General features: G+C 40.8%; 1 protein-coding gene across 1 annotated transcript; it reads left to right on the top strand.

Annotated features, from left to right (window-relative positions):
• The first annotated feature begins 666 nt into the window (after positions 1-666).
• On the top strand, positions 667-20,603 carry nucks1a (nuclear casein kinase and cyclin-dependent kinase substrate 1a). Its single transcript, XM_034236559.1, has 8 exons — positions 667-955; positions 4,974-5,020; positions 5,942-6,032; positions 9,068-9,114; positions 9,234-9,392; positions 14,411-14,566; positions 17,928-18,080; positions 19,107-20,603. Exons 1-8 carry the CDS (start codon positions 939-941, stop codon positions 19,373-19,375), a joined length of 939 nt encoding a protein of 312 aa, XP_034092450.1. The 5' UTR covers positions 667-938; the 3' UTR covers positions 19,376-20,603.
• Positions 20,604-23,387: the final 2,784 nt, after the last annotated feature.

Genomic DNA, 23,387 nt, shown 5'->3' with positions numbered 1-23,387 from the left:
CATACACATCTAGAATAGAAAATAAAACTGAACTCAAAAGTCAAGTATAGGCTACAAACTGACTGAAAGATCCACATCTGTAGATTATCTGAAATGAAGGGCTAACCAAATGTAAAAGTAGGATCTTATTTACATGTGTGCTTCCCTTCTTGTGTCTGCACCCTTTTAAAAGATGAATAACAGGCCTGATGTTGTCAAATGTAACAGAGGAATAAACAGTATACCTGTAATGCTATTGCCACTGTTGTGTAGCTCACCTCCTGCTGCAGCAGTCTAGGGAGGCTAGCCTCAGTATGAGCAAGAAAACTATCAATCATACCCTTAAAATATCTTATATTACATGATATATACATTATGTTTGTGCACGTTGTAACCCACACTTGCAATGTTGCTTTACGGTATTTAGTGACCCACTGAATTCACTGTTTGCATCCAACCTGAGGGCCTCTTTTTGTTTTCTTAAGAGTGCTAACGCAACCGAGCTTGCTAAGGGAGGCGGGGAACCGAATGCTAAAGGAGTTCTAACGTGCAGCTCGATCAACCAATAGGGAAGAACCTCGTCGTTCAAACCAGCCAATCAGAGGAGCGGAATGCCGCGCTGCTCCTCTCAGAGACCAGAAGGGGGCTTGGCTTGTCTTCGAAGACCCTCCCCTTCGAGGCCGAGGGTTTGGTTGCACATAGGCTGCAGTTTCAGTTTGTTTTATTCACCATTTTGAGTAGCTGAAGGCACACAAAAAATAAGAATATTAGCGTTTGGAGGACACATCGGTGCAGTACTTTTATTTTTACGCGCTCGCTCGCACGGTGGAGTTGTGCTCCAACCTCGGGGTTTTTTTTTTGCAGAGCGGGAATCTATATTTCTTTTTTTCCCTTCTCCCCCTGTGTGCTTCTTCCCCCTTTTTTCTTACATCCTTTAACCTCTACAGTATTCCTGCAAAATGTCAAGACCAGTGAGGTAAGGTGTGCCAATTCCGTCCTGTGCTGTGGTAATGCTGTGCAGAAAACATGCACGTCTCCACACGGCGCTGTGTGTCTTTTATGAAGCTGGGAATAGTGTTTATTTCATGAAAAAATTATGGGAATGTGCGTGTGTGTTGCTTCCCTTCTTGTGTGTGTGTGTGCACCCTCTTTCTAACATGGATCCCATCGCTGTGGCCATGCTGTGTGTCGTGTCTATCAGGCTTTTTAAAAACCAGCCCATCATGTGTGCATTGTTTCCCTGCTTATGTAGGCCATGGTGTGATTTAACCAGTTTAAAGGCTCCACTTATGCATATATTTCCCCTCTCTTGGCTGAGAATGAGAATATGGCTACCCATTCATCCAGGGGAGGCTCTAAAACCGCTAACACCCCCCACCAAAAGGGGGGAAAAACCGACCGGGGAAGGTGGCGTTTGGCCTCGGGATTTGATCTTGTTGCCGCGCAGAATAGGCATGTCGAGGCTGTAGTCTGGTTATATCACATTTGCATTGAATCACGTACATGTCTACCTATTTACACCGATAAAACGTGCAGTATTAGAGGATAAAATGTCGCTATTGGAGGAATAACGGAGGTATTTGAGTGTTAGCAGTAAATTAACCCTGCTGGCTGAAGTCAGAAGAAGGCGGAGAAACTACAAAAAGTCACCACACCCCCAACCCCCCAATGCATGACTCCCCCACCGTGATTATAGCACATGAGGTTACATTACAAAGGTTATTTAACTTGATTAGAAGAGTTTTGGATGCCTTTAGGTCTAATTTAAAGTTAGCCCACGAAATCTCGCGGGTTTTCAAGACATCTGAATGAGTCATTTGAAAGGGAACCGTTACTCAGGACTGTTTCTGTAAACGCAAATGAGGTTTGATTAACAGATTAATTAAGTAAGAAAAAACATTAACAAAGTCTTAAATGCATATATATGATTCTGTATAGTCCATATTTGATATCTCAAACACACAAACCATTGGTTGTCTTGGAAAACCTGTTTCTGCATATTTATTTTAAATAATCCCCTTTTTTAATTGTGTTATTTCAACAGCCACACATTAAAACTAAATAATGCACTCCATACATTACAAAGTCTTAAAGATGATGTGTTAAACATGAGGTGTTTAATTAATTAAACAGAAATTAATTGTTGTTTTTACTTGATTAGACGGGTTGGAGATGCTGTTAAGGTGTAATTTAAAGTTAGTCCACAAAATCATTTGAAAGGGAATCTGTACTTTCTTAAAACAGGAATTAGGTTTGATTAAAAGATTAATAAATAAAAAGGTCCTAAATGCTTATATTTTTTTTTTCTAGACCTCAATTTAGAGAATAAAGCAAGTATACTTGGATATCTCAAACACATCAACAAAATACTCCAGAGTCTTGTGGTGTGCATTTACTTAAGTGTGTGTCTTGGAATACCTGTGCTGTTTGCCTATCTGTTTTAAATAGTCCCATTTTCAATTGTGTTGCATCTGCAGCCCCACGTTCAAAATACAGATCTGGAAAAAATGAAGAGACCACTCAACATTTTTCTTAAATCTCAATCCCTACATGTACTGTAGCTTTTCCTTTCCTGTGTCTGTTGAATTGCAACAGAGAGATGTTAGTAGTTTATAGAATAAATCAATGTTAATATTACTTTAAACACATACCTAGTTTACAGCTGGTCCATGACATTTCACAGGTTTTCAAGGCATCTGAATGTTTCATTGGAAAAGCAGTCTGTAAATTAGGGATGTTTCTTTAAACGGAGACAACGTTTGATTATTGGATTACTGTAGATACAAAAAATACATATATGTATATATATTTATCTTAATGTTATACTATCTTAATTGTTGTTGCACATCATTTAAAAACCTTGATCCCCACATACAAAGTCATAAAAACACACATCTACTTATTTTACTTAGATTTTGCCTACTTTGGCTTACTTCTATTTTAGTTTGTGGTTATTTAGGAAATCAATGGTGGTTGAACTAATTATCTCCACAAATATGAAATACATTTAAACACATCATCTGCTGCATCGAAATACTTAATTCTTCACACATGTTTACAGTAAGCCAGGTTCGACAACTCTCTTCTCTATACAATCTCATTCTAGCAAATGTTCTATTAGCCAATATATTGTTGTTAAATCAACAGATATTGTACTTATTCTGGGTTAATCGTCTCCCCAGCACAACACTTGAATAACCCTAATTTTTATTTTAACCATTAGTGTCCGACGCGTTCTAGCTTTAACGTTAGCGGCTATCCCTTTTGACCGCTGACCAGTCGTTTTTACATCTTGGAATGACCCGTTAACCAGATTTTCTAGACCTTTCTGCTCGCTTTGAAAAACCTTTTGAGTTAGTCCAAACAAAACCACATCAATACAGAAGGCTGTAGCTTTATAAAGTTATCTTTAAAAGAGCTTTATGGGGTTCCTGACTACATTGGTCTTCCACAGAATGGAGAAAGAACAGGGACCACCATTTTGTCCTTTTTTCAATTCGATCCTGAGCTATCCCGTGGCTCCTCTTCACTTTTCTCCGCTGTGTCATTTATCTCTGCCGCTTTTCAAACACTAACTCAAGACATAAAGGAGTCGTCATCATTATTGGTAATTCATCACGTGCCCAAACAGAGCCGCAACATTGGTCGTTTAGCTGCCCCCGCGGAGACGATGCACGCAAAGTAACATAACATACTCCTAAAAAATCGATGAATGAAAAGAGTTGCCAACTATTTTGATAATCAATTTTGATGGACTTGATTAGTTGTTGCGGCCTTGCTCAGTGTACAGATTATCTAGAGCAATGAAATTAGGTAAACATTGAAATATAGTCCATATATAACAATTACCAACCATAACTTCCTACAGCTTCTCAATTGTAAATATTCTTTAACAGAAACAGCTTAACGAACTCTACCTATGTGACTTTTTACTATTTCCTATCATTTCTATACCAGACAATTAATGGTTATCAGACAAAAGACCACCTCGGACGTAGATACATTTCCACATCACACGTTTTATCAGCTTCCACAGTTTGGTATCTTTATTGGAGCTAATTGGAAACATGGTGTGTTTCCTTCTGAAAGAAAATGTGTGTAAAACTGCCACGGACTATCTCACATGTCTGGGCTTACACTGTGGTCGATGTGTGTTTGCTGTAACCAAAGTAGTTGTCAAATGTTCTGACAGTTACCCGTACTCCCTTCCCACCACACACACACACACACTCCAGCATAATGTGGTTGGGACATACAGTAATGTAACCAGTGCACATTTTCTTTTGTTTGTGTGCCTAGTATTGTAAAGCACCTAAACTTGTTGTTATACGCCGGTATTGTCAAGCATTGAGCAACCAGTCCTGCCAACAATAATTTAGTGGTGCGGCGATAACTTCATTTTGGAGGACGATCTTGAAGTAAGCATTGCAACGATTCCCTCAATAAAAAGCTTCCATTGGATTTCCGTATATTGCAGAAAATAAGCCTTGTTGCAAACAATCGTTACTTACCCCGTTTAGTTCAGCTCATATTAACACCACTTTGTGATTTTTGAAGTGTCATTTAAATTGCCAGAATTAAAAAGCTAATGATTGGCTATAATCAAACACCATGAATACATAAAATATAGATATATACATGCACAAATTGGATGATGGCTGGTTCATCTGTGGCTTTAACCTCCCGCGACGCAGCTTCTCCAGGTGTGTGTTACCTGAACTAAAGTTGCTACTGTCACCTGAGGCTTCCTGCATATATACTTTGCTAAATTAGCCTCGGAAACTGTAGCAGTATCCAGTTCACCGCCCGCAGCTTTGTGGCTTCTCAGAGAGCATTATAAAATCCACACATGCACTCACAGCTAACTTGTTGCCGATGACTTGCTCATATTGATCATCTTTTTGCTGCCTACCCCCTCCAGACGTGTCTAGAAACAGAAGTAACTTTGTCCTGTGGGAATGAAACGTAACACAATGTGTCATCTCTCTTCGCAGGAACAGGAAAGTGGTGAACTACTCACAATTCAACGAGTCTGATGCAGGTAAGAGATGTGTTTCAATAAATGTTATATCCTTGTACTATATGTTGTAATTAGGGATGCTCCGATCGATCGGCCGATACTCTCTCTCTACCGATCGATCGGTGCTCTCTAAACATGCCGATCGCGAGAGCCGATCGCATGACGTAAAATACATGACACTTTTCTCTGTGTGGCCAAACAAGCTCGCCAAAATGGCTTCACCGGTCTGGCATTATTTGAAGGTGTCCGAAAAAGACAGTAAAATAGCGGTATGCAACGTGTGTGAAGCAGAAATCCTGCAGCTCCGCCCGCCGGACCGGTGAGCGGAGCGAAACACACAAGAGTTAGACCTAACACACTTAGCTATTTGATCTACCTCTGGAACAAGCTAAACTAGTTATTATAAATATATTTATTCTTCACTGTCGGGTCACTCATTACTGGATTAGTGAGCTGCATGAGATACTGACAGGAGGGAGAGAGAGCGCTTCCGCTCATTTCTCCCGTGTTATTATGAAGTGAATGTAAACTTGAATAATGTACATCATTTGAATGTAATAATTAAGTTGTTGTTTGTGGAAGCTCCAGTGAATGAGCCCCATTAACTGAGTTTTAAACATCACTTTAAATGGAAGATTTAAAGTTTAAATCTTCCATTTAGGCCCCGCCCACTCGGTTGGATCGGCCATCGGCCCCCGAATTGGCGATCGGAGCATCCCTAGTTGTAATTCAATGCAGTTACTGGCAAATCTAGTGAGAGATTAGTGGTTAAACAGTGTGTGTGCTCTCAGCTAATACGGCACCTTAATCCATTTTCCATCCTATTGAGAATCCGATAAAGAAAAGCCAACAGAAGTCATGTATAACTTGTGTGTGTGATGAACAGCTAACATGTCCTTGTATGTGAATGCCTCCGACTGTAACCTTGTCCTTTCTGTGTAGATGAGGAGTATGGGGAGAATAAGCCTAAGAAGGTGCGTGCCCCTCCACGTGAGCCCAAGCACAAACGCGTAAAGAACTCACAGGATGACAGGTGAGCATCGCTATAGATCGGTGAACTGTAAACATGTAACACACATCAACATATGTCTAGGAACCCTGTGACATGCACCAGGTATAACTTTAAGACACAAAGACCTCAGTAAAGAAGAGCAGAATTTAGCCTTAATGAACACAGCGTCTTCTGTAGCGTGGACATCACATTCAGCATTAAAGAGGCCCTATTATGCTTTTTGGGGTTTGTACAGGTTGTTGTGCATGTAAATGGTCTGCAAAGGCTAAAATCCCAAAGTAATGACATTACTATGTAACACTCGGGCTTCTATTGGCTAGCGTTTAAACACATTTGACATTTAAAAGGGGCGGGACATCTCTAAGCGGTTGACTAATCACAATAGAGCCGGCCAGCTAATAAAATAAGATAAGAGGCACTTTATTGATCCCAATTTGGGAAATGTTTGCGTTGCAGACATTTCACATAAGTAGAAATAAACAAGACTGGAATTTAAACATCTCAAAATAGAATTAAAGCAGAATTAAAAAGCAAACTTGGCTCTGGTTTCAGACAGAGGGTGAAAAGATGTGGCGCATCACAGGTAGGGTTGGGAACCAAAACTCGGTTCCAGATGAGAACCGATAAGAAAATGCCGGGTACCCATACAAAATACACAATTTCGGTTCTGCTTAACGGTTCCTAAACGCGGTAGACCCTGTATTCCACCGGGTCCGTCTGCGCTGCGGTGACCCGGTGGAATACATAGCGGACTGGCCATCTGTGTGTTCTGGAGAATCACAGAACGGCCGGTCGTCAGCGGGCCGTTGACGGCCGGCTCGGTACGCTGAAGGCCGGCACCGCCCGTAATTCTTTTTAACGGCATCGTGTAAGTTGTGCTGACAGGCGACAGAGGTCCACAGTTGCCCCGCAGCGAGGCTCCCCCCGCCCTCCCGTAGACATTTCACGAGCTCAGTCACTTCATAACACCAAAGATGGATCGCGGTAAACGCTCTGAAGTGAGGCTCCACTACACTAAAAAATAAAAAGACAAGGCACAGTGTAATGCCTGTTAATAGCTTGCCACAGGCAGAGCTCAGTTCAAATAAAGCACAGCTATTGTGCAATACGTTTGGCTTGCATGTATATTTTTTATTTATTAAAATTTCAGTTAAAGCTTAAAAGAATAAAGATATTTTTGTTATCTAAACGTTTGACCTCTTTCTTTTACATTTTTGGAATCGAAACGGGGAATCGATAAGAACCGGAATCGATAAATTTCAAACGATACCCATCCCTAATCACAGGCAGTATGAGAGAAGTAAAGTGATGAAACGTGCATAACAGGATCCCTTTAAGACACCATGATAAAGTTTGGCATGTGCAATAAGGGTGGAAGGAAGTCTTCATGAGGTCAAGAGGAGAGGGTAGTTGATCAAATACATGTTTAGCGAGGCCAGGTGCGCTCGAGCCGTTTCAGGCAGAGAAATATTGGATGTTGATCTGCAGAGAGAAAGAAACTGGGAGAAGGAGCAGAGCTGCATCCGATCCATCATGGATGCAGCTCGTTATGTTACAGCTTTCTGAAATCTTGTAGACAAAGTCTATAAGATTTCAGAAAGCTGTTCACTTTAGCCGAGCAGGGGTGACATGCGTTTCCAGTTCAGCCTCAAAATCTGAGATACAGCTAAACTGCCGTGTCCTGCAGCAGCTGCACTTGTGTCTGTGCTTTAGACCAAAGACAAAGCAAAGAGAAACATTCCCTGCGCTCAGCTGTGTGTGCTGTTGTAACCTCTACCTCTCTGTAAATGATGAACATTTTTAGCAGAATTCTTTCTCTAATAATCAACTGAATACGTTGGAAATGTTTTCCTGCGAGAACCTTACATGACACCCTGTTCAATGCGAAACCAGCAGCATTGGGAGTTAAAAGAACAGATCAAGAACGCACCAAGTTAATGATAAACTAATTCATCCTTAAAATGTGTAGCATTTCCACCGCTACAACACGCAGCAAACGGCTCCAGGAGGACATTAATTCAATCAGGCTAGAAGTGTTGAAGTATCTCACAGTTCAAATCAGGGCTGCTCGATTATGGCAAAAATCATAATCTCAATAATTGACATCACGGGGGGGGGGGGGGGGAGAGACCTTTCCTTATCTCCCTAATACATTGTCCATTACTTTTTTGTTTTTTCTTCATGTAACTTGCAGTACCGTTATTTCCCTGGTATTTATTTTTACTGACTATTAACATGAAGCATCCGTATTTTTATGTAATTTTCAGTTATTGGTCTTTGTGTTTCACGTCATTTCTACCCCCCCCCCCTTTTCTTTTCTTTTTACTTGTTGAGTGATGTCTTGTTTATAATGTGATCATAGCCCATAGGGGTGGGAGGGGTAACTATTTAATTTTCCGACAGACCATCTTCTATACATGTAAAAAAGCCAATAAAAAGATTTAAAAAAAAAAAATATCACGATTATTAAAAACGATTATCCATTTACTTTGAAAACATCAATTTATTGGAGAAAAAAAGTAATAATAATCGTTTTATTTTGATTACGTTGTTTTCGTAATCGTTGAAAGCCATAATTGCGATTAAAATACGATTAATTGAGCAGCCCTAGTTCGAATAGCCTTCAACAATAACACAATTGTATTCTCTTTTTCTATATAAAACAATTAGCATACATACTAACATTTGAAACTCCCTGTATGTGTACCTGGTAATAACCCTGTTTCTGATTTACTGTCGCTCCGTTTGAAGCTGCTCATTTACCGCTCTAATGCTGAAAATAGAAGAGTGTTGCTCTTACAGAACAGCAGAGCACTGTTGTATTGATTTTGTTGCAATTAAAGTCCTTCTTTCTGACTCCCTACACAACCTGAGCAGCTGCTTCCTAGATCCAAGATGCTAGCTTAGAATTAGCATGAGTCTCGGATAGCTTCACCACACTGCCTCTAAACAGCAACTCTGCAGAGGTCTGCTCTGATTGGTTCCTGGTCCAGATCCTTTCCTTGCTTGTTTGAGTGTTTTAACTGTGGTTGACATTTCTCGTATCTTTTTTCCAGCGAGGAGTCTGACGAGAAAGTCACTAAACCCAAAAATGACTCAGCAGGTAAGTCATTTTATTTATTTATTCGATTTGAGATGAGTAGTAATCGGGCCCTTTTTTTAATGGAAACAGCTGGAAAGAGATTACGTGGAAAGCGGCTCACTGACTTCTCTCTGCTGCAGATGACTTTGGCAGCAACGAGGAAGACAACGAATTCGCAGAGGAGGAAGGATCGGATGAGGACGGAGGAAGTGACTACGAAGAAAAAAAAGGCAAAAAGGGAAAGAAAGCGAAGGTGGAGAAGCCCGCCAAGAGAGGGCCGAAGAGAAAACGGCCTGCAGGTAACGTCCAGTTCAGTTCCTCTTAGGGATGTAACGATACCAAAAACTCACGGTACGATAATATCGCGATAACAAGTCCACGGTACGGTATTTATCGCGATAATGAATAAAAAATATTTTTTTTAAATTGAAATATTTTTTTTTCACTAAAATATTTTTTTACTCGGAAAATGTTTCTTTATTACATAATAAATCTGATTTGTACAGCATTTTAGTAGGATAGCAGTATTTTAGTTAGTTTATTTAGTTTTAGTTTTTCAAGTAACTCAACTCAAACTCACTAGTCACTCACTCAGCATCATCAGACAGGTTTTTAGGAATATGAGAATGTCCACATTTCCAGGTATTTATAAGCTGGGATGTTTGGGCGTTTACAAAATCCCCTGCTCTGGAAAAACTCTCTCGCTTGGTACTGGTGTTGCTGGGACAGCAGAGGTCGCGTTAACCGAATATTTTATTAACAATGACGGAAAAATCTGAAAGCAGTCATTTTGACAGATTAGAACAAACTCGGAACAGCGCCAACGTTTCTCCGCAGCGAGGCTCTGGTGTTTGCCGTGGTATGCATGCCCTCCAAAAGGAAATGATATAGTTTCCAAACCGTACTTTGCCGTACAGATCAATACATGTCTGGGAGGTTTTGCTTTACGCTGTGCGCGCTCCCGCGAGGTTCATGCACACACGGCATAACACCGCCCCCCCCCGTTGACAGTTCACGAGCGTGCTCTCTTGTGAACTGTTCAGACCCGACGGGTAATAAGGGATTATGACATTTTACGATCCGTCAAAATGACGGACAGCGAAAAAGTCTAACGCCACCTCAGTGGGACGGAGAGATATGCTTTGGCCCTGGGTGACAGCAGTGGGTCAAACTGTGCATTGTCTCTCCACCACTTCAAAAACAATACAGTGTTTGCCAAGAAGGTGAGGCTTATTGACAGAGATATAAATATACTGTTGGTACTTGTCCATGTCTCTAGGTGTGTACTAGCCCTGTAAATACGATGTCCTTTTGTGTTCTGTTGTTTTATGTTCATGTTGTAACCTACTTGCTGCCATGTTGGACAGTTGTCTCTCTTGAAAAAGGGATCGATGATCTCAATGGGACCATCTGGTTAAATAAAGGTTTAAAACAAAAAAAAGTGTTTTTAAAAAAATCGCGGTAGATTTTGTCAGTCTCACGACGGTATTGGGACTTTATTTACCGCGATATTCGGTATATCGTTACATCCCTAGTTCCTCTACGTATCCACCTAAACATCTTTAAAACTGTGGCTAACGCCTGGTGGCTGACGAGCCGTACGTATCGTCTTTGATAAACCAGATACAGGGTGGTTTGCTGTCATGTGTGCACGCTGATCTTTATAGTGATCTCATTAAGACAAATGCAACATTAAAAGTTCTCATAAGGACTCAACCATTTAATGTACCCATTTTTAAAGGTCACCTATTATGCAAAGTCCACTTCTCCATGTCTCTTCTACATCAACATGTGCCTCTTCTTCATGTCTCTTCTACATCAACATGTGTCCCCTCTTCTTCATGTCTCTTCTACATCAACATGTGTCCCCTCTTCTTCATGTCTCTTCTACATCAACATGTGTCTACTCTTCTTCATGTCTCTTCTACATCAACATGTGTCTCCTCTTCTTCATGTCTCTTCTACATCAACATGTGTCCCCTCTTCTTCATGTCTCTCTTCATCAACATGTGTCCCCTCTTCTTCATGTCTCTTCTACATCAACATGTGTCCCCTCTTCTTCATGTCTCTTCTTCATCAACATGTGTCCCCTCTTCTTCATGTCTCTTCTACATCAACATGTGTCCCCTCTTCTTCATGTCTCTTCTTCATCACCATGTGTCCCCTCTTCTTCATGTCTCTTCTTCATCAACATGTGTCCCCTCTTCTTCATGTCTCTTCTACATCAACATGTGTCCCCTCTTCTTCATGTCTCTTCTTCATCAACATGTGTCCCCTCTTCTTCATGTCTCTTCTACATCACATGTGTCCCCTCTTCTTCATGTCTCTTCTTCATCACCATGTGTCCCCTCTTCTTCATGTTCTTCTACATCAACATGTGTCCCCTCTTCTTCATGTCTCTTCTACATCAACATGTGTCCCCTCTTCTTCATGTCTCTTCTACATCAACATGTGTCCCCTCTTCCTCATGTCTCTTCTACATCAACATGTGTCCCCTCTTCTTCATGTCTCTTCTACATCAAACATGTGTCCCCTCTTCTTCATGTCTCTTCTACATCAACACGTGTCCCCTCTTCTTCATGTCTCTTCTACATCAACATGTGTCCCCTCTTCTTCATGTCTCTTCTACATCAACATGTGTCCCCTCTTCTTCATGTCTCTTCTACATCAACATGTGTCTCCTCTGTGGAAAGAGACTCTGAAAGTTTCAGGAACAAAGATTCTCTCTCTTTTTGATCCATTTCTATAAAACCTGTCTGAAAATGAGCTGATCAGATTTTGGCCACTTTATGATGTCATAACGATTGTTTGGCTTGTGTAACCATTAGCCAATCAGCAACCAAGGTACCCCCCCCCCCCCCCCTTATCACCTGAATCTCCTCCTAGAGCACCATTGTGTTCTTTGTAACCAAATCTCTCTCAGAGGGGCGTGGGGAGGGGCTCCTTATTTTCATCTAAATTAACAGACATTGGCCGTTTCTCAATCGCGAGGATGCTGGCTTGGTAGTCGCGTACTTCCAAGTCACTTCCTTCAAAAACGAAGCAAGTATGCTTCCAAGCCACGGCTTCGGAAAACGAAGAATGGAACAGGCTAACAAGTGTGCCACTCTCTCTAACGGTTTCAACATAAACTGTACCGAAAATAAATACCTCACGATGTCTATCTAATTATGAACTTGCTTTACTTTCACGGAACACACTTTTGGTGATAACAAACAAATGTAACAAAGTAACACATTTACCAACACATGTTCTACGCCACTACATACTTGCATTTAAATGTGTGCTGCGTCGGTTCAGCCATTCTCCACAAGGGTTTTTGAAATTGGTTTGTGCGCAAAGCATTGTGGAGATTTTAAGGACGCAAAGTCTACCCATGTACAGCCTCGAAATTTCCCCCAAACCAAGGACGCGGCCTCGGTGGAATTCCAAGTATGCTGGAGATTGGAACAGTCCCTTGGCGGCACTCGATGACGTAGCATCCTTGAAATATTGGCTTGGAAGCCAGTATCCTCGAGATTGAGAAACGGCCAGAGAATCAGCACTTTTGAAACATGGGCTGAAACAGAGGGGATTATGGGTAATGCTGCAATGATCTGTTTGGTGTTTGGAGCCAAACACTTCAGAGACATGTTCTGTGTCTGAGAGCTGTAATATATTGATGAACAACAGGGGACCTTTTAATGTGTTGAACCTAAACGGCATTTGTAGATTTCAAATATAAGAAATAGGACCGTGGCTAATAAATGAAATAAGTCAAAACTTTGTGGAGGCGTTGGTTTATTTTGCAGCCAGGTGATATGTATGCTGGCTCTGGACTTTTTGAAGGCCGGAAAGGGAGTAAGGTGTGGAATAGATGCCATGGATATTGATCTTTTGAGTATCTGAGAAATACTGTATTCCTCCCACATCCACAGCTGATTGATCGTCAAGTCTGTTTCGTTCTGCTTTGATTTAATACTCAGTGGAAGTCATGGTTAATAAGGCTGATCAATCGTAAAGGCAGTGACACTATGGCATCTTTTGTGATCAATCAGGGTGATGGTTCAAACAGTCTCCTCATTTTTATTAATATACATCTATTATCTGCTCCCCTGTAGGTGTTGGAATGATTTAAAGATGTTGTGGTTTGGTCGTAGGCACAGGATATAATCAATACTTTTTGGATCCTGCTCCTTTCACTTCCAAAATGAACATCCCAGCCTTAACTCTAAGAAATATGATTCATAATGGTGTTCCTCTATAGCTAAATATGGCAGTTAATGATGCATTCCAGAAAAGCAGCTAAAGTTTAACGGATGGGAACTAGATGTCAAAAGTAGATCGTACTTTACTCCGGATGTGTAGTTAGTGTGAACTTAAAGGCAGTGAAAAGTCCATATAGGAAGTCTAATATGTGAGGAGGCGCAGACAGAAAATCACCCAGTAACAAGTTTGACATTCACCGACCACAAATGTCAAATATCTCCAGCTGTTTTAAAGGGAGAATCTGCTGCTTCTCTATCATTACGTCTGTATTTATTTGAGCAGCATTTTGATATGATATCCTACAGTGATGGAAAGTAGGGCTGCTCGATTATGGCAAAAATCATAATCTCGATTATTTGGGTCAATAATTGATATCACGATTATTAAAAACGATTATCCATTTACTTTGAAAACATCAATTTATTGGGGAAAAAATGTGGACAGTATGTTTTTAACAGTTGATTACCGTGAACTTTAAATATAACTCAACTGAAATAAATAATCGTTTTATTTCGATTATGTTTTCATAATCGTTGCAAGCCAAAATCGCGATTAAAATACGATTAATTGAGCAGCCCTAATGGAAAGTAATCGGGTTACTTTTATATTGTAATACTCAGATTACAGGTGACATTTTTAACATGTAACTAAATAATTCTAACGGATTACATTTTTAAAGTAACCCTGAATTTAGCCCTGTATATCGAGTCCTCTCCGTTCACTGTGTGTGTGTGTGTTGTGTGTGTGTGTGTGTGTGTGTGTGTGTGTGTGTGTGTGTGTGTGTGTTGTGTGTGTGTGTGTGTTGTGTGTGTTGGTGTGGTGTGTTGTGTGTGTGTGGTGTGTGGTGTGTGTGGGTGGTGTGTGTGTGTGTGTGTGTGTGTGTGTGTGTGTGTGTGTGTGTGTGTGTGGGTGTGTGTGTGTGTGTGTGTGGGTGTGTGTGGTGTGTGTGTGTGTGTGTGTGTTGTGTGTGTGTGTGTGTGTGTGTGTGTGTGTGTGTGTGTGTGTGTGTGTGTGCTGTGTGTGTGTGTGTGGTGTGTGTGTGTGTGTGTGGTGTGTGTTCTTTGCGTAGATGACAGTGACGATGAGAAGGAAGTGAGTCGAAAGCGTACCGTGCGCCAGGCGGCCTCCAAGGCGGTGTCCAAACAGAGGGAGATCATTCTGGGAGACGCAGGCAGCGAGGACGAGGAGAAGGAGGACCAGGAGGAAGCCTACGAACGACCAGTATGTGTACCCCTGCTGTTAACACTGATGCACCAAACTGTCACACACTAGACTAGTACTGTTAACCTGTTAAGCCCCGAGCCTGTTTTTCAGGTTTCAGGCTCGAAAAGGACATTCCCAGAACAAATGACCATATCTTCCCTTCTAAAAGGGTTAAATTAATAATCTTTGTTCTCAAAGTAATGATAAACCTGTGAGTTAGATGTAGAAAAGTCAGAATCAATATAAATGTTTTTTATTTTAAAGAAAATTCAGATTGAACATAGTAAAAAAACTGTAAATTATAGTGTCCGTCCAGAAAATATTTTGTACTTATAGTGAAAACTAACCTTGGATGATGGGTTAGTAGACTAAAAGCTTTAGGAATCCAAAGTACAACATATAATAAGTACCCTATATCAAGATTGATGCAAAACAAGTGATATTTGACCTTTTTAGACAGATTTAGCAAAAAAACCCTCTTCTGGGGCCATTTGGGTGGATTTTCCATATCTCTGGCCCTCCTTGTTCGATTTTGACATGTGACATCTCTTTCTGACAGTCAGAGCCAATAGAATCCAAGGGAAATCGTCCCGCACACACTCATGTTTATAAAAAAAATGGTATTCTCTCTGCGCATGCTAGCTTTCCTTAGAGGGGAGAAATATCGCTGCTCTGATATCAAGCAACGGAAAAGCTGTTTTATTGCTTATGGATTATCAGAACATTTCAAAGGGGACGCAGTCACATTGGATTAACCTATGGATTAACTACACCATCATTTGTATCGTTTTAATGCCATTGAAGACCAGTTTAGACCACACAAAGACGAAGGTACTGTCACACACTAGACCAGTACTGTTAACACTGATGCACCAAACTGTCACACACTAGACTAGTACTGTTAACACTGATGCACCAAACTGTCACACACTAGACTAGTACTGTTAACACTGGTACACCAAACTGTCACACACTAGACCAGTAGTGTGTGTTTACTGTTGGACATGTGGCATAAGAAGTTGCGGTAACACTTTAGATTAAGGTACACTTATTCACATCAACTAGTTGTTAATTAACTTGCATATTAGAGCCAAACTACTATCTTATTAGTGCACGTATTCTGAGTTAGAAAATACCACATTTTAAGTTATTTTGACACAATTAACACTCGTAGTTTCATGTCTTGTTACATAAGAATAGGCCATATTTGTTTGGTGTTATTATGGGAGAATGACTATTGCTGTGGTACTGCTGCCTTATTAGACCCATATTGAGCTTATTGCGACCAAAACTCATGTTCAACAACGTCCTTACAATAAATAAACTAATTAGAGGGTTATTGAGGAAAAACTCTTAGCTAATGGCCTAGTACTTGTAGAATATGGTCGTGTAGAACAAGACATTAATAAGTGTTTTAGAAGGACTAATAAAAAGCCAATATACTGCTAATATAGATCATAATTAACAACTAGTTGATGGTGAATATGTGTACCTTTTTTTTAATATAAAGTGTTACCGAAGTTAAAGAAATGACTGATTTAGACTGCTGAACTGCTCGTGGAGAAAAGGTCCTCATGCGTCTTGTTTTTGTGTGTTTACTGTAGCAACCAGAACAACATGTGGTTAATGTCGGCAGATTCATACAGACATTAAAGAGGCCATGTTGTGCTTTTTCCTTTACTGTAGTGTCTTCTAGGTTTTTGTGCATGTAAATCTGCAAAGACTAAAATCCCAAATGTACTTCCAGAGGGACTTTCTCTCCGAACACTTGTTATTCTTTCTGTGTTTTAAAGATATCGGCCGTATGTCCCCCTGCTGTTAATACTGACACACCAACCTGTCACACTCTAGACCAGTAGTGTGTGTTTCTTAGGAACCAAAACTAAGATAGCTGCTAACTAACTAACTACACACATTTCACTGTATGTGACGCCATTAGAGGGTTTCATCCCTCCGATTCTATCTAACATGTACTTAATGTTGTCAGATTCATAAAGACATTACATTTTACATTTATATATTCAGTTTCATATGTAATATTCCATCTCTCGCATACTTATGTATAATAACTTGCTTTATATCTTGTTATTGTATATTTTCTACTTTCTTGTTTGTTTCTAGTCTTTTAATTTGTATTGTACAGTGCCATGTCTTTTTATGCTGCTGCAACACAAACATTTCCCAAATTGGGATCAATAAAGTACTTCTTATCTTATCTCTCTCTAAAGAGGCCCTATAATGCAGTGTGCTTTCTAGGTTTTTGTGCATGTAAATCTGCAAAGACGAACATCCCAAATGTGCTTCCAGAGGGACTTTCTCTCCCGAACACTTTTTATTCCTTGTGTGTTTTTAAAGAGGCTCTTTTTTCTTCCGTTAAAGCCCTTTGCGACTCTGCTTGTGCCACCAATAAAGTGTATTATTATTATTTCTAAAATGGTGTAAGGAAAGCTCTTAAAGCAACAGCTCCATGACATCACTTTCTATACTCAATTAGAAATGGATCTTGACCAGCGTTTCCGCCAGAGGGCCGTCTTGCCGTCATTTGACGCCCTTATTCAGCTCGGGACGCCCTGAACGCGAGCCGAGGGCGTCCAAAAAATATTAATAATTCGAGAGAAGATCGAGAGTTTTTATCGCTTGAAATGACGAAAAGGGACAAGGACAAGGACATCCCGCTGTTGGAGGGGCAAAGGAGTCTGGTGGGATTCTTTTCGGAGTATTGAAGATTGTTTCCCGACATCGAAGGCACCTGCTACAGGACAACACGGAACGGGGGGGTTTTAGGGGGGGGGGGTTTAGTGGAGCACGCGCGTGAGCTGTGCCTGCGACTGTGGTGACATGAAGAGCCGTTTGGGAGCCGAAACGGCCGGCGCTTTAAGAGAGCCAGTATCTATAAGGGACGGCTCGAGTCAAATTTCAAAACAACCCCCCCCTCCCCCGCTATCGGGGTGCACGCCCTCTCAGCCCTGGTCTGGCGGAAACACTGATCTTGACACTGAACAAACTCACATTATTTGAAAGAATTATTTATTGGAAATGCTCAAAGCTTCAGACACTACGGTTTAGAAATGTTTATGGCTATTTTACTTGCATCCTTCGGTTACTATAACCCCTAATGAACCTACATTTATACACGTTTTAAGACTGCAAGTGTAAATATGCACATTGAATTGATCTCGTTGCACTGCCATCGCTACTACCTCTGCTTTTACCACCCTTATTTATTTGTGTTTTTACTGCAGTGAGAGTTTTTATGTCGTTGTACTTTGTATGACAATAAAGATCTATTCTACTATGTGCTATTTGCTGTTATGGTTCAGCAATGGTACGGAGCTAAACCACACATGGAGAACACATCCTTACGTGAACATTTCTTTGTGCAGCTGACGAGTCTGGCAGCGACGAGGACTTCACGGTGGAGGACGACGATGACAGCGATTACGGGCGCTCCAAGAAGAAGGGCAAGAAGGTGATCCGAAGGGGAAGGCCGGAGAAGAAGGAGAAGAAGAGCCCCAAACCCAGACTAAAGGCCACAGGTGAGAGGACTGCGTTACTAAGGGGTTGCGTTACTAAGGGGTTGTTGAAGCCATTAGCATCTCTGGAAATGTTTTGAGTCATAGTATGGCTATAAGCACAGTGATTCTGAATCATGACCTCCAGCAACACAAGAGGTAGCTTTAGAAAGATAAGCAGTGAAGGGTTATATTAACTTCAGTCAGAATGTCAACATTTTTTTATATTCTCATTTCCACATTTTATCTATGGTTATATTATGCTGCCACTCAAACGTTCTTTATTAAATGTTTGAGTTGTTGAATGCTCTCAATGGATTTTAAAATGATTTCAAACACTTTATTGTACTCAAAGACTAGTCACAGGAATTACAGTTCACACAATCCATTGAGCTTTTTAATATTTGTCTAGTTCTCTACCTGTGTTATTAATTATTGTTTTACCTTTATGTATGCACCAAGTCAAATTCCTCGTACGTGTAAACCTACCTGGTAATAAACCTGTTTCTGATTCTCTATCTATCTGTCTCTATATCTATCTATCTCTCTATCCATCTCTCTATCCATCTCTCTATCTCTCTATCCATCTCTCTATCTATCTATCCATCTCTCTAACTATCCATCTCTCTAACTATCCATCTCTCTAACAATCCATCTCTCTAACTATCCATCTCTCTAACAATCCATCTCTCTAACAATCCATCTCTCTAACAATCCATCTCTCTATCTATCCATCTCTCTATCTATCCATCTCTCTATCTATCCATCTCTCTCTCTATCTATCCATCTCTCTATCTATCCATCTCTCTATCTATCCATCTCTCTCTCTATCTATCCATCTCTCTCTCTATCTATCCATCTCTCTCTCTATCTATCCATCTCTCTATCTATCTATCTATCCATCTCTCTATCTATCTCTCTCTCTATCTATCCATCTATCTATCTATCCATCTCTCCATCTATCTCTCTATCTATCTATCCATCTCTCTAACGATCCATCTCTCTATCTATCTATCCATCTAACTATCTATCTGTCTGTCTATCTAACAGTGACCCCCAGCCCGATGAAAGGAAAGGGGAAGGGGCGTCCCAGCACCAAGACCGTGGAGAAGAGCTCACCCAAAGAGGAGGAAGAGGAGGAGCCCGAGAGCCCCCTGGAGGAGGAAGAAGAGGAGGAAGAGGAGAAGAAGGAGGAGAAGAAGGCCGCCGTGAAGAAGGAGACTTCCCCCGCCCCCAAGAAGACGAAGGAGGCCGAGGAGGAGGAAGACGAAGAGGAAGAGGACGGCTCAGAAGAGGAGGCGCCTTCCGGAGAAGACTAGACGAAGATGGTACCCCCCACCCCAAAAAACCTCCCCGCCAACCTGAAGCCCATCGTCTCTTTCTCCGTCTCTTCTCAAAGTTTTGTTGCTCTGCGTTTAGAGGTTGTTTTATTTTGACTTTTTTGTTTCTCTCCTGGTGGCCTGGCTCAACGGTTTGGACTTCTTTCGTGTGCTTTTGTATTGGTTTTGCTTCTCCCCACCCCCCCCCCCCCCCCCCCCGAGCGAGCGAGCATCCGTCCTGATTGTGAAACAGATCCATTCGCTTGTTTTTAGTTATTTTATTTGTTCTCGCTCACTGATACCTGCGATTACTGAGCGTATTGTCACACAGCTTCTCAGTATCAGCTACTAAAGCGCTGTATTTACAAAGCTTAAGTCGACACACACCGAGCCGGAAAGCCTTCTATTTGGTACTTGTGTGCTTTTTAAAACCAGGAGCATGTTTTAACACGGGAGTTTGGTTTTAAAACCTATTTTTAATTTCATTTTTTTTTTTTTTTTTTAAACGTCTCCCTGCTTCTTTTCTCTTGGTGACCTTTATTTGTTGCGTGGCTGCTGCTCCATCATTTTCAACGCGTTATCTTAGACCGGCGGAGTGTTTTACTTCACACACCGTGACATGTTTCAAGCCAGCATGTGAGTTAGTGTTTTAAGTACTCGATGAAATGCTTCTTTGGGGGGGGGGCCTTCCTGTTCAGCTGCCTATGTTAAACGGTTGCTGTTGTTCTATGTTTGGCTTTCTAACGATGCAGCGCTTTACGTGCAGAAACCCCCCCGCCCCCCATTAACCCCTGCATGGCTACAGCAGCTTCTCAACATTTCAGCCCCTTGTGCCAGGCACCACCCTTTTTATTTTTTCTTGAAATGCAAGAAGAGATGTTTGGGTTTTATTTAGTTTTTTGTTTTTGAGAGATCAAAAAAATGAATGTTTTTTCTCCTGTTGTTCTAATTCTCTATTCAGATTTTTTTTTTGTAATGTTTGTTTTGTAAGAAAAGAAATAAAATGTATCTTGATTTTTAAAGAAAAAAGTCGACCCTATCCAATCTGTTGTGAACGGCCTTCCCTTTATTTCCTCCTCCTGTATTCTCACTCGGCTTACTGTTTGTATCCTTGTGTTTTTCAGGGCATTTGTTTGCCCCCGTTACTTCACATGCGGGATACATTTTTTACCGTACTAAGGCTCGGAGAAGATTTAAATAAAGGTGGCAGCTCGGTCTTTATCCAGCACTCGTTTGTCTATATTAATGCCTTAATTTCCACTGAGTTCAGTTTCAGTACTTTATCATTGAAGAATGTAATCTGTCCTTAAATCTGAGGTCTTTGCTACAAGTGGTGAGTTAGTCTTAAAACCATTTTTAACCATCAAAAGTCATTAACGATCTTGAAACTAGTGACGCGGAGATCGGATGCAGCATTTCTACTGCTTTTTTTTTCGATATGAAGTGGTTTGATCCCAAAACGACAACAAATATGTAGATAAGAAATCTGCTATGTACGGGAGAGGCCACGTGTGATCTGAACTGAAAAGTGATTTTTTTTTTTCGCTTTTTGTGATTAAAGTCTGAATTCTGAGGAAACTGTTGAAATCCTGAGATAAAAGTGAGAATTCTGAGAAAACAGTCAGAATTTAGATTAAAGCCAGAATTATTTTAACAATCGGAATTCTGAGATTTAAATCTGAAGGAAAAAAAAATGTAATTCTTAAATAAAAGTCGGAATTCTGAGAAAAAGCCGGAATTTTTAGATTAAAGTCAGAATTTAAAGAAAAAATAATCGGAATCCTTACATTGAAAGTCGGAATTCTGAGATTTTAGAATTCCTAATTTTCTCAGAACCAACTTTTTTTTCTTTTGGTCAGATAAAAAAAAAAATCACATGTGACCAATTCCTCTTCCGTGATATAACAATATTGGGGACACATGTATTATTCGGCTCCCGTCACAAAATTGTTTAGATTAGTCTCAAGGCTGCTCTTGATTCAGTCCTGCACTCAAACCTAGCCATTGGTTCAGAAGCACATACAATTATTTAATAACTGTCCTCAGCAGGTTAGTGTGTTTTCTACATGGACGTCCTGAATGGGCACCGATCCTTAATGTCCATTTGTGATTGGATATAAAAAAGCGTGTTTATACGAACCTAAACCCTTGAGGATCAGAAACGGTCCTGTAGTTCACAGCGCTGAGGTTTTCTCCATCACCCCTCAGGAGGCACACGGCATAAGGCTGTGAATTTCTCCTCTCACCCATTCTCAGATTTCTTCTGTTCTGTTTTTTATGTTTATTTTCTATCTACCTGCCGTTGTGCTGGCTGGCAAGTTTAATGCAAGCCAGGTTGTGATTCCTACAGGAGCCCATGTGGAGGAGCTTTGGTCTGTGGAGAGGGAACGCTTGAATCTTTTGCATGTTGTGGAAAAAGTGCAAGACGTTGATGATGCTGGTAATGGCAATTTTGTGGTCTTTCAAAAAAACTAAAAAGAAACGACTATGTTAATGTTTTGGTTTCCCAGCTTCAAATAAAGGCAACCTACTTTTTATATGGATTTAACTACTTGTTTTGTGAAGTTGAGATCTGTGAAATGTGGCTCTGGTTATATATTGATCTGCACTACTCATTGAATGCCACTCTGTGGTGCTGTGTGCACGTCTTCTGAAGTGACCGCTCACTTTGTCCAGTTTAGCCACACTGAAGAGCCTGATTGGTGGAAATAATGTCATAAAGCTTGAAAACAGCATGTCTTAATTATTTTGTTACATTTAATCTGACAAATTATAAATGATTAGGTCTGCTGACCCCTTCATCAGTGTATGTCCTCAAGGGATGAAAATAAAAAAAGAAAGCCATAAGAACCGGGAAGAAGGAGAAAGATGAGGTCAGTGAAAGTCAATGTCCCTTTCCGGGAAAATAGAAAATCATAGGCGCTTTCACACCGCAGTACTTTTCCCACAACTTAGTTCATGAGAACTCTTCAGTTCTCATGAACTAAGTACAGATCGCGTACGCAAATGAAGCCGCTGACGTCACTTCTTTCTGCTTTGGGTTTACTGGCAGGCCGCAAACAATTTCACGGTGTATACTGCCACCCCGAAGTCCCCGGAGTTTGGGGACTGGCTTCAGCTTGCTTCTACTAAAGCCTTCCGAGTAATTCGCAAGAACGCCGACATCTCCACCGCTCCCATGTTTTATTTTGTGTTGCCATAAAGTTAGTCTCTCTGCGTTTGTGCGCTGGGCTAATGCTAATAATGCTAATGCGAGGATAATAAAATGGCGGCTTCACAAAACTTTTTGGCAGTTTTTACGGAGCGTGGTTTGCAATCCGCCCAGCCAATCAAAAAATAGGAACCTTTTTTCTCCCACGAAAGCCACTGCTCTCTAGCAGGGACTGAAAAGGGGGTAAAAAGGTTCTCATAACTAATTTCAGTTACGGATTTGTTTTGATGTGAACGCAACATTTCGGAACTAAAAGTGGGAAAAGTACTGCGATGTGAAAGCGCCTAATAGGCCTATAGGGAACAGAACAAATTAAAAAAGTTCTGTCCAAGGACCTGTGCTGCAGTTTTGTACAAAATAACTGAGTAATGTAGAGATGTTTCGGGTCGCGAACGAGCCGATTATTTTGAACGGCTCTTTGGTACGAACGAGGGGAACCGTAAATTATCATTACACCTGGGTAAAACAGAGTCCATTCTCTTCGGTTCGAAACATAATCTCAGCAAATCCGACGACTTCTTAGTGCAGTGGGCGACATTATTGTCACAAGTAAGAAGGAAATTACATGACCTAGGATCTATTCTTGAGGCAAACCTCTCCTGTGACAAAATGGCATCCAATGTAATAAAAAAAGTCAATCAAAGAACTAGATTCCTATACCGGATCTCCTCTCGGTAACAAAAACGACCCTGGAAAACTCTGGCAGGAGCACTCATTCAAGGGTACTATGACTATGCTTGCATGTCATGGTACCATAGCACCTCCAAGGCGCTAAAAATAAAACTTCAAACATCGCAAAAA

Source organism: Gymnodraco acuticeps, unplaced genomic scaffold (assembly GCF_902827175.1).
Source record: "Gymnodraco acuticeps unplaced genomic scaffold, fGymAcu1.1, whole genome shotgun sequence".
NCBI classification, from domain to species: domain Eukaryota; kingdom Metazoa; phylum Chordata; class Actinopteri; order Perciformes; family Bathydraconidae; genus Gymnodraco; species Gymnodraco acuticeps.
Note: the sequence above shows the minus strand (reverse complement) of the source record. Positions and strands in the feature narration are given on the sequence as shown.